The sequence below is a fragment of the Hipposideros armiger genome, unplaced genomic scaffold, assembly GCF_001890085.2.
Source record: "Hipposideros armiger isolate ML-2016 unplaced genomic scaffold, ASM189008v1 scaffold_41, whole genome shotgun sequence".
Lineage (NCBI taxonomy): Eukaryota > Metazoa > Chordata > Mammalia > Chiroptera > Hipposideridae > Hipposideros > Hipposideros armiger.
The window spans coordinates 4494691-4512257 of NW_017731391.1; the positions used below are offsets into that span (position 1 = coordinate 4494691).

Here is a 17567-nt window from a genome sequence, read left to right on the forward strand (position 1 = left end):
GAACCATTTTTTTCCCATTTTCACCCAGACTTAATCGATCTCAGTTAAAAGAGAAAATGTAATACAAAACTAACATAGCCAAATGAAATCTATGGTTACTTGATCTCATATAAATGGTTGCTATTGCATTTAATATCCTATTCCATTAAAATCAGAAGATATTATGCCTCCAAAACCATCTTCTAAAATGCAATCTTAAACGCTTTTGAAAGAATCCAGAGGTTTTCACCAAATAGCATAGGTACAATGTACATGTTATTTAAAGTAGAAAAATCAGTCTGGTAGTCTCAAGATACTTTTAGCATCTGATGATGTGGATGCCTCTCTCAACCTCACTACTCTGACTTGGTCAAGTTATTCTAAGTCTTGAGGACCAGTGCTTAGTAAACTGATTGGGCACATCAATTACCTGGGGATGTTAAATCAGGTTCTGTACTCCAGACGAGGGCCTGGAATTCTGCACTTCTATCACAAGCTCCCAGAAGATACTGATGCTGCTGGTCTGTGGACCACTCAGAGCATCAAGGATACTCAACTAAAAGCACCTTCAGAACAGGAACCAAGACTAATTCATCAACTCAGTATGTATATATACTAAGTCCACCACAAACACTTGTTAAACAAGCTTCAATAGCTAGTGCATAAAAGGAAGAAATGTAAAGTATAGTGATTGGGACTGGATTGGGAAATGAGATCAAATTTGAGTTTGAATCCACTGCTACCAACTACTAGGTGAGTGTGACCTTAGGCCAATCACTTTGCCTCTCTAAACCTTAAAGCTTCCTCATCTGTAAAAAGAGGATAGATAATAAGGCCAATTTCGGAGTTGTGAGGATTACATAGGATGATTTAAGCAAAGCACTGAGCATACTACCTGATAAATGCTAATGATTATTATTTAATAATAAGCAAATAAAATTTTTTTCATAAACTATAAAATGGTATACAGATGAGCAATTCATATAAACAACTCAGTGTTACTTTAATTCTACAGTAATATTCCAAGTAGCTAAGTGTATGCGTTTAATCTCCCTTAGGACTTCTACTAGAAATTCTTTCATATAACTTTTCAAATGTTTTAAAGATTTAAGTTAATCCTTCCCATAAAACAATTTTGTTTTTCATCTAGCACTAACTGAATTTCTTGACCATGTTAAAAAAAAAAGGAATATAACTGATCAGCTTTCAAATAATTCTTCAGGTGGTCTAATTTTGATATTTTATTCAGAGGTTAAATCCATACACAAAAATGACTAGGCAGATTTCCTGAATATAGTAACTTCACAATAAATGTCACAAAATGATTTAATGCCGGAGTCTATTAATTCCTCCTGAAACATTCTACAATTGGAGACCACAACACGACCAACTCAATCATAGTGTTCAATCAAAAGACAGATATTTAAGGCACGCTGCTGATATATTTGGATATAATTTTAAGCAATCTCCTTGAATACAGAACTTGAAATGACAAATGTTAAAAGATTAATCTGTTATTTTGTGTTTATTCTAGCTATCAATTATTATAAAAAAAAGATAGAGAAGAATTTTGATGAGTTGAGAATCATTCAGAGGTGGGGACAGGGGCAGAGGGAAACGTATTCATCTATTAACTATGTACTGGGCACATGACAGCGATTTGCCAGATGGCAGAGATTCCCTGCCCTCTGGGAGCTCACAGTTCATTGTCAGAAACAAATAATTCCAATGCAATCTAGCAAGTGCTACCAACAGAGGTGAACCCAAAGTGCTTATCTGAGGACACTGGACTTACATCTATCTCAGTCTGGAATATTTATCTAAGGCTGTGGGGTATGAAGACAAAGTCAGCAAGGAACCGTTTCGACTTTCTACACTTTCACAAAACAGTATGTTCCCCAAACATTTTTTTGTTGGCAGTTATTTTCCTTTTGACCTAAAATTCACACACAAATGCACAAATCTTAAATGTATATTCACTGAGTTTTGACAATGTATACACCCATGCAACTTAAATCCTTTGCAAGATACAGAACTTTATTATCACCCCCCAAAGGTCACACATATTCCTTCCCAATCAATTCCTGCCCTCATCTCCAGAAACAATCACTTTTCTGATGTTTTTTCCACCAGTGATTAGTTCGTCTATTCTAGAACTTCATGTACATGAAATCATGGTATAAACTCGTGTGTAAGGCATTTTTCACTCAGGATGCTTTTAATCTCCTTTCCAAAATATTTTAAAACTTAAATTATTTTTTAATACACAGAATGAGAATTTTTAGATGAAAAAAGTCTCAATTAATAGATTCACAGGCAGGATCAGATTAACATTTTCTTACTGTTATCCCATACTCATGCATTTTATCTTTAAGCTTTTTTGAACTATGTGCTCGTTATAGAAAATTTGGAAAAATATAGAGAAACAGAAAATAAGATCCTCATGAATGCCCATAATCAAGAGGCATGATTTTGGGTATTTCCTGCTAGCTGTTTTTTTAAAACTCATTTTTACTTATAGTTGAGATGAACTATAACATACAAATCTGTATCTTGCTCTTTTTCACTATTAAAACAAGAATTTTTCTTATATCAACTATTAGTATATTTTAATGACTACATATTTATATGAATACTTAGTGAGCAATAAGGTATTTTCTAACATATATGATAAAAATATACATAAAATTTTCATATATTTTAGATTACTTCCTCAGGAGAGAGCTTCATAGGGGACAATCATTGCCAGTACTAATCCCCCAACTGCCAAGGTATTCTAAAGTAAGTCTTCAAAAAGTATTTTTAAGTTTTAAAAAAGGTATATAAGCATATTTCACAAACTTCTGTTCAGCTAAATACAAAGAAAAACATGCATCAGAGAAAATCTGGCAATATGTGAAAGTCTCAGCTCACAATTATAGCCCCCAAAACTCCAGTTGTTCCATATTTTTATCATATTAAGTGTAGCTGAGAAATCTGAAGCCATATAATCACCAACCTTTGAAAATAATGTATCTGTTTTTTATGGATGCTTCTGGAAAGATGGAAATAAAAGGACAGGAGGAGGGGGAGGGGTTTAAGTCCTTGGCATTCCACACTATATAATTTGCATATATCGGCCTTCAAGTTCCATACCCTTTCTTCTGTAGTTTCCATCCAGCGATACTAAATCCATCCAGTGAATTTATTTCAGATATTGAACTTTCCAGTACTAAAAATTTCACTTTATTCGTTATAAAGTTTCTATTTGCAGTGATGTTTTCCATCTGTTAATCACTATGACCATTCTTTCCTTTCAGTGCATGAACATATAGCAGCAGCTGTATGTTTTTTAAAAAAATGCTTGGCTGCTAATTTCAACATTTAGGCCATTTTGAGGTCTGTTGCTACTGATTTTTGAATTCTTGATTATGGATCGTATCTTCCTATTTTAGATTGCGAATCTTTATTTCACATGCCTAGGAACTTCTGATTAAATGCTGGACGTAGTGGATAATATGTTGAAGGGAGTCTGGATTACATCATCCACCAATAGATGTTGAGTTCTATTCTGCCACACATTCAAATTACCAGCAGATTCTTTTGGTTTTATCAGGCTCAGTTTTATTCTTTGTTAGGGTGGGTCTATTTCCATTTAAATTTAGCTCTGGGTTATGGCTTTAATGCTCAGAGTGGCCTTTTTGGGACATCTACAGAGTGACTGAGGTTTCAGCAAGGTCTAACTGTAACAACTAGCACTCCTGAATGACCGCCGGTATCACTGGTCAGCTTGCACCCTCACAGCAGGTGGCTGCTGCTAGGTTTTGTGAAGTCTTGCTCAGCGTGTGTGCAGCCCGGCTCTGAGGCACTGAATCCCCACAGGCTTCTAGGAAATTCCCTCAGAGCAGTTCCCTTCTCTCTAGTACTTCGCCTCACAAATGCCAGTCCACTTAGCAGCTTAGAACTCAATCTCTGCCTCCTTAGCCTAAGAGCCTGCAAGTCCACTGGTTCTCCCCACCCCGCAACAGGAACGCGCTCTGTGGCAGAAGCTGGGGGCTGCTGGGCTCACCTCACCCTTTTCCTTTCTCTCAAGGGTGACAGTCATGGACTGCCAGCTGCTCAATGCCTTGAAAAGAAGAGCCTTGTATATTTTGTCTAGTTTCATAGTGGGAGGCGAAGTCAAAAACCAAAGGTCGAAAGTTGAAATTCAGGCTAAATGTATTTTTCAATTTTTTGTGACTACTTCTGGGGAATATACTTGTTTTCAAGTCTCCTTGAGAGCAGATCCACCTTTGGAGACGCTCCAGTCAGTCCTCCGGGCTTATACCCTGCCCTTTTGTATAGTTTCATGATGAAGTGGTTGTAGACTTCACCAGCAATTTTCTGATGCTCACATTTTTACTTCTCAGAAGTCTCAGAAGTACTTGCCAACCCAGTGACCTTGTCAGCTGATTTCACTGTACTTGTAAAGAAGCTTCTGCTCATGCTTTGAAGTTATTCAACTTCCACTGAGGTTTTCAAACTGAAGACATGTGATTTCAATGAGTTCTCAAAAGACAAACAGTTTTTCCTCTTAAAATGTATTCTTTAACTGCTGTTCCTTGCATTAAAATCCTTTGTCACTAGAGAGAATAAACTGCTTTTTTTCTATGCCTTTGTCCACAGGAGAAACAATGGGAATGACAGTAAAGAAGTTTTTTCAATCTGAGGAAAACCATTATCACAGCTATGTCTCAGCGGGCTGTTAACTTGAGTCTTTGTTCTCTTTTCTTATGAGCCTGAATGAGGATTATCAGTTGGCTGGCTGAGTCAGCAGTAAAGAGCTGCATTTGCTTGGTCGGAATGATGAAGTTACGCCCGATCACAACAATCATGTTTGCAATGGTAGTTTCAATACCAAGGAAAGAAGCATGATGCTCAAGAGAAGCAAATCTCAAGGCAAGAGGCCTGCTTGGACCATTATACCATAGATGCCAGTTTCATCATCATTGATACTTTTTAGTTCTTTGCAACTGCAGACATCTTTGTCAAGTTTCTCAATCATGGAGATTCTTTGAAGTTAATCAGATGCTTTGTAATTTCCTTTTAATTTTTCTACCCTCTATGTTCCACATCTTATTTTTCTAAGGAATGTTTCTTAAAACAAAGGAACAAAGAACTATAACCAGCTTTTTAGAATATGACTTTTATGGTAAATAGCATACCAACAACAAAAGGTAAAAGGACTTATTATGACAACAGTATGAAGAAGATGCCAAAAAAATTGATCTTTGTTTATACTGAAAAATGCTCAATAATTAGAATAAAGTGACAATATCACTCCTTTCACCACCTGCAGAGATCCAATGCCACTCTTTTGAAGGGTAATGTTGAAATCTTTGATACTAAATAAAACAATCAGAATAGTAAGAAGACTAAAAATCTAAGATATGGTAAAAATCTGAGGGGGAAAGTGGGACCAAGAAGTAGAAATTCTCTTATCGTTTATCACACAATATTTTAACAGTCATTTGAACTAATAATATCAATGTCTAAGTTCCATGAGTTTGGGAACAGAATTTATGTTGCAAAATGCTGCATTTATGTATGTGTCTAGCATTCAATGTGTGCTCAATAAACATGGTGATGAATGAATAAATGAATGAACAAAAACTCATTGGAACTTTACCTCTTTAGAAAAAAGCTGAATTTCTTTATAAATGAAATGAAGAGAAAAAGAGGGCATATTAAATACAGGCCTATTAATCAAAAGATGAGTTTGGAAATACAGAACACATATCTATTACCTGGAATGAAGGAAAACGTTGAAAGAGATACTAATACCTATCTGGTAAAGATTTGACAATAACAAGTTCTTTTAATTCTTGAATTTCTAGAGCTTTTGTCTTCAATATTTTTCCGTCTCTATTTGCTTTCCTTATATTCATAAAATTTAATGTCTAGGGATATTACCATAATTAAACTCTGCAACACCTCTAAGTTTGTTTTCTGTAGAATCAAAGGTATTATATAAATTTAATATAGTGTTATGGGCTGAATTGTTCCAGAAAATGCTTATGTTGAAGCCCTTATTGCTAGCACCTCAGAATGTGACCTTATTGGACACAGGGCCTTTAAAGAAGAGATTGATTAAGTTGAAATGATGTCATTAGGGGTGGGGCTTAATCCAATCTGACTGGTCCTTTTAAGAGGAAATTTGGACACACACAAACACCAGAGGTACAGGTATACAGAAGAAAGACTATGTGAAAACACAGTGAGAAGGCAGCGATCAGCAAGCCAAGGAGAGAGGCCTCAGAAGAAACCAAATCTGTTGGTTTCTTGGACTTCTAGCCTCTAGAACTATTCTAAAGAAAATAAAGTTCTGTTTTTCTAGTGATCTCGTACGTGGCACGGTAGTCCTAGTAAACTAGTACCATAAGTAATAGCAGAACACAAAATTGCCACATTAATAGCTCTGCTCAAACAATAGTTGACAAAGAGATAATTTCAGTAATATAACTTTAATCTGGATGAATTTTATGTGAGAGCACAAACAGCAAGTTATTTTTAGAAAGATTATATATCCTTCCAATGTAAGAAAAAGATGATTCGATAGAGGGATAAATGCACATACAGTGAAGTACTGGAATACAAAACACAAAAAGACTTTACTGAGGTTTTATTATGAAATTTAATATAAAAATACATCAGAAATTATTAATCAAAATATGCCATACTCTTCAGATTTTAGTCAGCCTGGAAAAGAAAAAGAATTCATTAAAGGAACTCAGATTTATATAATGGTTTTAAAGTATGTGCCTGTGAAATTTAGTTCTTGACTAATTAAGGTAAGTAATAATCTTTCAAAGTAGAAAATATTAGTTACCTGTAAAAATGATATTACTGCACACCTGACTCATCTCTCTCAAGATGAGCTTCTATTTTCAATGGCCATATTTTGTATTAAATACAAGGATGAACTACAGATGTAATAGCCATGTTTTGGGTTGAATATTAGGATTATATAAAGTAAAAATATCAGTACTAATTTGAGTTTTATAATGAATTGAAATAATTTTATAACTTAACATTCTACTTAATTTGATACATACCTTTCATTCATATAGCAACGCGAAATGGGCATCTAAGAATTTATTTTTCAACTTGTAAATATAAAAGAATTGGGAAGACAGCATAGGAAAAAGACCACATAACATGAAAATGGGGACATGGTATATATAGTAAAACAAGTGTCAAGAGACCTGGATTTTGGTCCTGACTAGGTGATTACCATGGGACATTATTCTGGATATGCCACTTAACTTCTTTGAAATTTAATTTCTTTCCCTGAAAAATAAAGGGGCCTGAGCTGTTTTAAAATTGTAGTATTAATGAGTTAGTGATTGAGAATGTAATGACTAACAACAGATTTAAGTTATGTTAGAATATTTTAATTTAAAAAAGAAATCATTGGAACTCGATAAAAACAACACTTGGAATAATGAACATTATCTTCCTTTAAACTGATTTTAAAAATTACTTCAATGTTTGCTAAGAAAGATAATTAATCATTACCCAAGTGACTGCTGCCTCAGAATTTGAAAGATAAAGAGGGCCTTGGAGGTATAATACTGCCTATATTAACAACTACCATGGAAAATATCTAGTATGGTGTCTAGAACTTAGGAGGTGCTCATTAAATGGAGATATTACTTCTGTTTTATCACAACACTGACTGTCACTGCACTTTTGAATCTTTATTCTGTAATCTCTAGCAATATCTTGACCTAGTATCATGTAATCAATTTCGTAATCATTCCTTCTACATGAAAATTAGTAATAAAATTGGACATGAGTAGTGTTGTAGACTATAGAATCCAACTACAACACTACTTTAAGAAGGAAACAGAATCATAATGAAATAGAATAAATTTTAGAAAAGGTTAATCATGTAGTTCAAAATCTACCATACAATGCTAGAATTTGGACCATACTTTATTCATAAGGATATCATAAAAAAATAGATTAATAGTTTCATAAAGATATATATTTTAGGACTATTTTTAAACAAATTTAAACAATAAAAAGCTTTATAGAATTTTATACTTCCAAGTTTTATAAAATATAAATAACAAGCAGATAAAAAATTGATAGCCAATCTTATTTTCTAAATGGTTTACAGAAATTGCTAACACTATAGGAAAGTAATTGATTTTGGAAATGTTGGTCATTAAAATTTTACAAACAAAAATTAATCATAAGGTATGAATAAGCAAAATGAATCACTCTATGTGTATTACATTGCATGTACCTCTCTTTAGGGATGCTGCAATTGCATTATATTCTGCTATATTTTTGCTGTTAAACTCACAAGACTAAAATTATGTTTTTTTAGACGGCTGTTCTTATGTACAAACAAGACAGTCATTGTCATTGTTATTTACCTGAGTTAGCTATCAGTCAGGAAACAAAGAAGCTAGAATATGGGTAGGGTTAGGGGACTCTACCGTTTGCTCTAGTTACTTTGCTTTGAGTCTGGTCTTTGAGGAAGGTAGACTTCGAGGCACTGTATAGTATGTTTGGGTGATGGGTGCCAAAATGGCATCCATGATCTGGTGTTAGGACAGAACTTAATTATGAGCCATCTTTGTTCCAGCTTACCATGCAGATAGAACAGGGTCATAACCAGGTTATCTAGTTACAAATCACACAATGGATTTGTTTTTGAGACCTTATAGCCTTCAGTAAATTGTTTTACGAGGTAATATGGTACAGTGTTAAAGAGGACAAAGAGTAGCCAGGCTACCTGGGTGTAAATGCTGGCTCTGTCATTTGCTAGCTGTGTAACCAATAGATACGTTACACTCTAACTCAAGTTTCCTTATATGTAAAACAGGGAAATAATAGTAAGTAGATCATTGAGGTTACTGAGTGGATTAAATAAGAAACTATTTTTAAAAATATTGTTAGCATTTCAGCTAGCTCAGCTGTACTGTTGGTTTTCCAGGCATGGGTTAGGCTGTTAAAGTAAGAATGGCATCCTGCAACCCACCCCCCATCCCTCTCCCAGCCCTCTCCAATACGACACTAGCTGCAGCTACTTTCAAAGAGTAGGTGAAACTGAGGGACAAAGTTTCAGAGCTAAGACATTTTGTCAGCCTTTCACACATGGTGGTTCTTTTACCAGAGCCAAGGCTTAATTTTTATGCTTTCCCTTACTAGGCCACTGCATAACTGCCTAAGGCTGAAGCTATAAATGTGTGTAGACTGAGGAAGATAGAGGTGATAATTTTATGAGCTCAGGATACTTCAGAGCAGGTATGGGATTGGATGACAGCAAACAGGGAGTACAGAGTGCTCGAGGAGTCGTAACACTTTTGACACCACAAGCTTCATATGGAAAAATACGTCTCAACAGAGAGCTCTTCAGGAAATCTTATGATTTTTTTTCAATGCTGCACTGACATTTTGTTTTTCAATGGCATGTTTTACGCTGAGTCTTATTACAAAACTAGACATTAATGTACGGAGATAAACTGTGTCATTCTTCTTTTAACTGCAAAAACTTTACAGTCTAAAATGCGGCAGTCTCCATTTAAATGAAGAATAAATTTAGAAGTGAGCTTTTCTTCTATATACCTTAGGATATATCTTGAGACTAAAAAGACACTGAAAGATTCCAAACAAAATTATATATAAAATAGAAGATATAACAGTCGTTTCTGAAGATGAAAAAATAATTGTGTATAACTGTGTAACTAAAGAAGTTTCAAAAGTTGAATAAAGTTAACATATTTCCCAATAAACATAACTATACAAACTGGCATGACAGAAAAAAAACAAACAAAATAAACAAATTTGCCAATAACATAAAAAGCAAGAACGTTATCAAAGAGCTATCCTTCCAACAATGTTCTCAGTCCTAAGAAAATTGTTAATTGACGTCTTGCAAATATTCAAGCTCAGATATCCCATGCTACCTACTATATTGAAAACAGAAAAAACGGGGAGCTAATCAATACATTTAACAAAGGAACTATAATCCCAAGATCAAAAAATCAGACAGAAATTAAAAAAATTTAATTATGTACAAAGTCCCTTTCAAGGTAAAATTTCTAGGTAATTAAACTCTAGCAGTTCTTCACTAAATTATATGTAGGAAAGTCCCTTCTAATTTTTTTATATTATGTAACAGTAAAATAACCTCTAAAGTACTATTAAGATAGAATGTACTGTTAAGTTAGAACATACTACAAAAAAAATTTGTTGGAAAAGTATTATGCTATAGTGCTAGTACATAATTAAAGTGATTTAAGTATTATCAACTGATTAACTAAAACCCACAAATACAGAGGTATTAATAATTGATTCTCCATAAATGAAGAGCCCTTTGCCCAAGAATAAACCGCCTTATTTAAAAAACGACAAGAAGTGCTAACAGTCAGCCAAAGTTAATATGACTAAACAGGGTTCAATTTACAACATGCATGCAGACAATATGGATACTATTTTTAAGAATATTTGAAATTTAGTTTTACTGTATGTTAAAAGTTATCAGTTGAAATCTATTCCAGCTGCCTAGGTATTCATCTAATTTAACACAATTCAAGAAATATGTGGTGGAAGTTTTGGGGGAAATAATATAACAATATATTAAAATTTTTGGATTTAAATCAAAGATTAAATTTATTTTTTATAAAATGGTGTTTGTCAAGCCTTTAAAAATCTTTAGAAAATAGTCAAATTATTATGACCAAAAACCCCTAGTTTCATTATGTCCCCACAGTTTGATTATATATTGTATCCACCATTTTAAAACTTCGAAAACCTTCAACTGAGTAATTCATTTCAAAGTATATTCATAAAAACAATCAAAAGGAATAATATATTCTCCATCACTCATTTTTACTTGGGGGGTGGGTCCTAAAAAATTCCCATTTCACCCAATGATAGTGCAGATTACAGTCTAAAAGCGTCAATCTTTTAGAGAAGCATTTTCTTGAAATTTGGGGTCTTGAAAATGTGAGGATGGAATAAAGGTAGAGAAAAATACAAATAAAACTCTGAAGAAAAAAATTTTAAACTTGGGAGTATAAAATCATACTATTTACGGCATAAATTGAACCCTGCTTTATTTTAAAGTAAAGCAAAAATAAAAATTAATAGAACAATTCATACTGTAAAGAGGAAGAACTGCAACCCCAATTTAACTGATTTTTAATAATCATTGCCCCAAGGAGTTTAGAAGAAACACAGCCCAAGAGATTGTTTAGCACAGAAATATAGAACAAATTAATATATTTGAAATGCAATGCATTAGATAATTTTTTGGTGTTGAGTTAGCATTGCATATAGCAAGGATTAAAAACAAAATAGAAATTTCTATTTCCTACCTATATCACTGGCTACCATCTTGGAAAACTTTCTGCTTTTGGTCTTCACTGAAAATAACATTTTGATATAAAATGTCAAAATCTATTCAAAGTAAACTAAATGAATTAAACAAAATTAAAATAAAATACTTTAAAATAAAGATACTATACCCTTTTCTATAAAATTATTCATTTTTTGTTCATCATCTGAATTGTGTGGTGATGAAGAACCTACACAAATGAAGACAATGGAAGGAACAGGCACAAAGGTCAGTCACAGACACTGAGAAGTTACAGGGAAAAGTACAAACCAATAATCTAGTCACCTCTACAACAAGTTTCCACACTACAGGCCACAAGGAGATGTCATGGATATAGTTAATAACATTCTTATGATATTACAGCAAGAACAGCAGTCAGTGCATTATCCTTCCCAGTAGACCAATTCCTTAGTGTATATAAATATGAACTCTAATATAAAATAATTTTTGTATAAGTTTCAACCATGTGGCCAAATCTTGGTGTAAATTATATAATAGAGAACAGATAAAGAAAACTATGAGTAGAGAGGCCAATTAACTGTTTCTGAAAGAAAATGTAAAAATTCTTGAAATTAGTTATCTAGAACTAAGAATCCTGTACAAGCACTATACTTGCAAAATTTATTTTAGAGTTAGCTTTCTAGATACAAACTTCAAAATAATATGTAAATTCTATTATTACTACAGAGACCTTTAAAGTACTAAGGATACTACTTATAATTATAGATATGTTCAAATATTTACTTAAATATTTAATTTTATTTCAGCTGTGATATCCAATTAAGTTTATCTAATGTTTTTATAACTAAGATTTTGGTGATGTTTCTTTTAAAAAGGTGTTTTTAATTTTTCATAGTATTTTTTAATTGCTAACACATATCCTTTATTATAAATGCAATCCTAAGTAGTATGCTACTTGAATTTTATTAGCGTTAAACTATATAGTCTTCATAATGCAGTTAAAATATGTCATCCATTAAATTTTTTAATCGGCCCAGCTATAAATAAGTAATTCCCTCTCTTTTGAATTCCCATAACACTTTATTGGTATATTTCTCTGAACACCCTATATTTTAAGTTTTCACACATCTGACGTTTCCCACTGGACTGAACTTCTGAAAAGCTGGGCCCCTGTCTGATTGTATTCCCTTTGCACTCAGTGCAGTACTTCACATGTAGAAATCTCTAAGTAAACATTTGCCAAATGAATAAAGCTTTTCTGCTAGAAGCAAACACCTAGGACATAACTGGCAGTTGAGTAAAAAGGTTTTTTTCTGTTCTTTCCTTTTCTTATCCCAGTGCCAGTACTGAACCTTAATAAATAAGGTCAAATTTGACCCCCCTTCTGCAACAAAATCCTACTTTCTTTGACCAGGTGGAAAATATCCTTGAGGTGTCTTCAGACCAAGTAAAACCTACTAATATTGGCAGGATCCAATTAGATTACTTGAAATCCAATTAGATTACTCTTTAAAAACCTTGTAAGTTTTGCTAAATAACATTTAGATCCTCATAAATCCTATATAAAAAAAATCACATAAGTAACATTGAGCTTAGTAACATTTTCAGGAATGGAAACAGCTATACTTATTTTTCTTATAAATAAAATTTATATTTAAAGAAGGTAATGGTTATAGTAAGATGCTATATATATTTTAAAACATCGCTGTCATCTCTGATACTAACTTAGCCACATGAATGTACAAAATTTATTAATACTTTATTTGATATATTTGATATTAGATCAATAGCAAGATAACATATCTAAACATAAATATAAAATTATAAAAATGTTTAGTATTTCCAACTTAAAAAAAGGCAGCATAATCTGTAAATGAAAATAAAACAAGCAGATTCACAGATTTATTTTCCCCTAAGTGAATATGCCTACCACTATGTTATCATACTTCTGTAATAGCTCATGAAAATGTTCCAGAAATATTTTCAGCCTATCCTACTTGAATATATTTACCAAATTACTATAAATAAATAAACAGAAAATATCTAGAGCTTTTTGTTTTTCCTATGGCACATGGCAACTCCTGAAGATACCATGTATATACCATGGTCTGTGTGGCTCTGGGTTTTCTTCAATTTGAAAAAAACCTAACAAATGTTTTTATCATTTACATATACACATATACACATACACACACATTTTGGATGCAGTAGTAAAAAAATTCCAACACTAAAGTGCTCAGTGAAGCAATCTTAGTTCTTTGAAATAAATATCAAACAGAGATGGCAGAAATAATTTTCTATGTTAATTCAGGATGGCAGAATTTTCTATTTTTATGTTGGTTTATTTAAAAACAAGTAGGAAAGGCAAACTATTTTTGAATAGAGCTTTCATACTGACTAAACTGTTGAGATCACAAATTTTGATTTTGAGATTTACAAGCTTTACAAAAAAGTCTCTTCATTTATATGTATTATTTTGAGTAAACACACTGATTTTGATAAAGGATATATGGCTTCTTTCATTATAATAGTGGTCCTCTTCTAATGATTTATGAGGAACTCCAACTTCCTACCTACAGTTATACATTTTCTCTTCTCTCAATACTGTTTTCTAGGAACTATACTGGTTTTAAAATCTACATTGTATCATTTAACTATTTTCTTGTCATATGTCTTATTTATTTCCCATGGCACTGCAGAAAGTATCTGAGGCTAGTAATTTAATTACCACTTTCCATGGTTTTAATAACATGATCCCCCTCTTCAGATTCACCTCCAACTCATCCCATCCATTTTTTTCTTTTTGACCATCCTAAATTAGAAGAATTAACATGTGTTGGTAAGAAGAATAATCAATTATTCCTTTATTTCCTTATTAGAATGCAAACAGGAATGAAGGCAAAAAGGTTACAAATGTACAGAGAAAAAGAGAATTGGCCCATGATAGGTAGCAAAAATTACTATTAACTATTTAAAAATAGACAAGTAGTGAAAGACACAAGCTTTAACAATATCATGTCAAAGGGGTAGATTTCCAGAATTTTATTCTAGTTTTTATTGTAATTTCTAGTACTTACGTGTGACTGACATCTATTTCCTATTATATGAAATGCTGCGGGCACAACTACTGTCTATGAAAGTTTGATTTGTTTTTGAAAAAGTAGTTTTTTCTGATACGCAGGAACAGATATAATTCTCCAGACAACGCTTATATCTTTCAGAGCATAATCAAAGCCTAAACTAAATAAACTAAGTTTTATATCTAAAGATAAGAATTTGTGACTTATCAATGATTTTTGAAGTCACAATTTTTACTTTTACGATGTTTCAGCTTCTTTGGTACAAAGGAGAGAAAATTTGGAGGGTTTTTAACTTTAAGTACTTTTGATATTTATATACTTAGATTTAAATATACTTATATACTTATACACAATTACCTCTTATTGGGTTATTCCAAATTGCTAGATGTACATGCTTACTGAAAATTTGGCTTAGGACAAAAAGGAATATTAATTTATTTGGCCTGAATCTTGTTAAAATACCTTTGATGGTCATTTAATATATTAAAAGATAATAAGTCGCATGTTAGTCAATTTGGCTTATAGCCTTAACATAGTGACAAGTGCATTCACATAGCCTTTAGGGAAGGTGAGATGATCAGAAGAGTACTGTATATAATCAGAGGAAGAACAGCAATAATTAAAAGATATTACAATTCCAAATTCCAAATTCAGAAATAACTCTAGTCCTATGAGATGGGAAATACAGCTACTTGCTTCATATTATTCATTCACATTTTATTCTACCAATGTTCACACTTAACATTAGGTGCTAATTAAGTGAGTGATTCCTATGGCTCCTTATGTTTTTTATTTGTTTAATGAGCGAATTTAAATATGAAATTTAAAGATTAAGAAAACCAGAAGGTGGATGAATTTGAAGAAACGATTAACTTGTGCAATATCAGAAAAATACAATTTTAAAAAGAAAACATCACAAAAACTTTTACCGTCCTAAATCTAAGAAAATGCTAAACTGAAATACCAGTGAGTAAAATAAAATGCACTTCTCCATATTTCCCCTTCTTAAAACCCTTTCTGAGGTGTAGTACAGCCAGTTACGGAAGAGTCAGAGTCTGTCTAAGAACAACGTTACTTCATGATAAGAACAATCTTTCCAGTAAAAAATTGACCAAAATTCCCAGCCAGAATGATTTAATAAATATGGCAGTTAAAATTATGAAGTCAACCTTGGTAAAGCTTAGAAAAGTTTCAATCCACTAAAAACATAATAAATTCAGGATCCTCTTAATCTTAAGGAGACTCAAAAGATACTAAAAGTAATGGTCCTCTAAATATTAATATATAAATAGGTTATACAAAGATCTATATATAAATAAGAAAGGACTTTTTCAGTATAGCTACAAAATTATATCAGATATTACTTTGATCAAAAACAAGAACAAATATAACTAATCTATAATTATTCTGTCTACAGTCACCATTGGAGTGTAAGTATTAAAATTTTTTCATAATATTTAAATGGACATTATTCAAGGATTAGAGTACATTCTACCAGATGATGATAGGCATGCCTAGGGCACAGACAAGATTGTAGATAACTAAACCACTTGGTAAGCAGTAAAATATGTTTTCCCTAAGAATGTGTAAATATTAGAAAGCTAAGTAAACAGTTACCATATTTCCCCATGTATAAGACGCACCCTTTTTCGAAAAACTTGGGGTCTAAAAACTGGGTGCGTCGTAAAAAAATCTACAACAATGAGCCCAAAAACAAGTGCGAAAAAGCGGGAAATGCAAGTTAAAAAATCTACAACCACCGCATAAGACGCACCCAGTTTTTAGACCCCAAATTTTTTGAAAAAAGGGTGTGTCTTATGACTCCTAACATAACAGATGTGGATTTTAATCTAGAGCATTTCTTTTCACTTAGAAAGAAAACAGTTATGATTTTAAGAATAAATATGTGATACAAAAGGTCCTTGTAGGTATATTTTAAATGCTTATCTATAACAAGGAATGTTGATACGCTATATTGGTTTCTGTAGAATTATAACTATTAACAAAATAAAAAACAAATTACCTGAAGTCGGGGATTTGCAGCGATCCTCTGGGATGACAGTCCCTTCACTGATATCACACAGGCCAGCTAAAACAACAAAACCAAAAACCAAATCACACCACAAATTTATATAGGTGCAGTTTTATCTCCTATTTATGACTGTCCATATAAAAACACCCAGGATGTTAACAGACTGCTGGCATTGATACTATGCTCATTAGTTCTGATAGGAACATAGGAAAATTATGATATTAAAATACTCAAACTAATACATCGGTCATCAGTTAAACAAATAAGAAACAGAATTTTTAAGAGATAATTTACTATTCAAGGACATTAGACATAATTAAGGCAGGACTCTGTTTAAAATCAGTGATTTGTGAAGAGCACATGACATAATTATTATTGCATTTCTTTTGAGGGAAAATAAATACTGGTGATAAATTTGGTGATTTTTACATCATAGGAACCCTCAGCTCAAACTTCATAGTGTTTTCCCCTCAAACACTTAAATATTTTTGAATAATAATTAAGAATGTATTTTATATTTCCAAATGTGTAATTTTAAAATACTGCACATTACTTATCTTGTAGGGCCATACCTCCTAAAAACTATACCATCACATTAGATAAAAAGCTAAAGAATCACTGTTTTTACAGATATATATATATATATATATATATATATATATATATGAATTATATAAAATTAATCTATCTTATAGGGTGGGATAAATTCTTAGGAGAAAACACCAAGGTAGTTTCATTCTACAGAAAGGAACTAAAAGAGACAAAAGAGACATGGTAAGTGCAAAGCAAATAATTAGTATGGATATTAATTTGTTTAGTGATTGAAATTAAAAAAATACAAATAAATGCACATTAAAAGTTTGGGATAGCTGCGCCACAGACAAGGGGCTGCACATCTGGGTTTCTGAAGAAGTTATCATGTCAACATATGTACATATATGACCCGTATCTGCTCTGCCATTCCTTTAGTAAACGACATGGCAAGAAAGCTTTTACAGGAATAATGTCCAAGAACACTGAGTACTGAATTGGGTTTATAAGAACTGTTTTCTATTTTGAATTACATATTATTTGTCTTCACTGCAAAGAAAGTTTTTGAATGACAACTAGTAGTTTTCTTTTTTTTTTTTTTAAGATTTTT

General features: G+C 32.4%; 1 protein-coding gene across 1 annotated transcript in view; it reads right to left on the minus strand.

Annotated features, from left to right (window-relative positions):
• The window catches only part of STXBP5 (syntaxin binding protein 5), a 182049-nt gene that overhangs the window by 31483 nt on the left and 132999 nt on the right, over nucleotides 1–17567 (minus strand). Inside the window, exons 19-21 of the mRNA XM_019638917.1 lie at nucleotides 16418–16483; nucleotides 11484–11543; nucleotides 11334–11381 (exon numbers count right to left, since the gene is read on the minus strand). Of these exons, the coding sequence (XP_019494462.1) occupies nucleotides 11334–11381; nucleotides 11484–11543; nucleotides 16418–16483 (174 nt within the window). The remainder of the gene's footprint in view (nucleotides 1–11333; nucleotides 11382–11483; nucleotides 11544–16417; nucleotides 16484–17567) is intronic.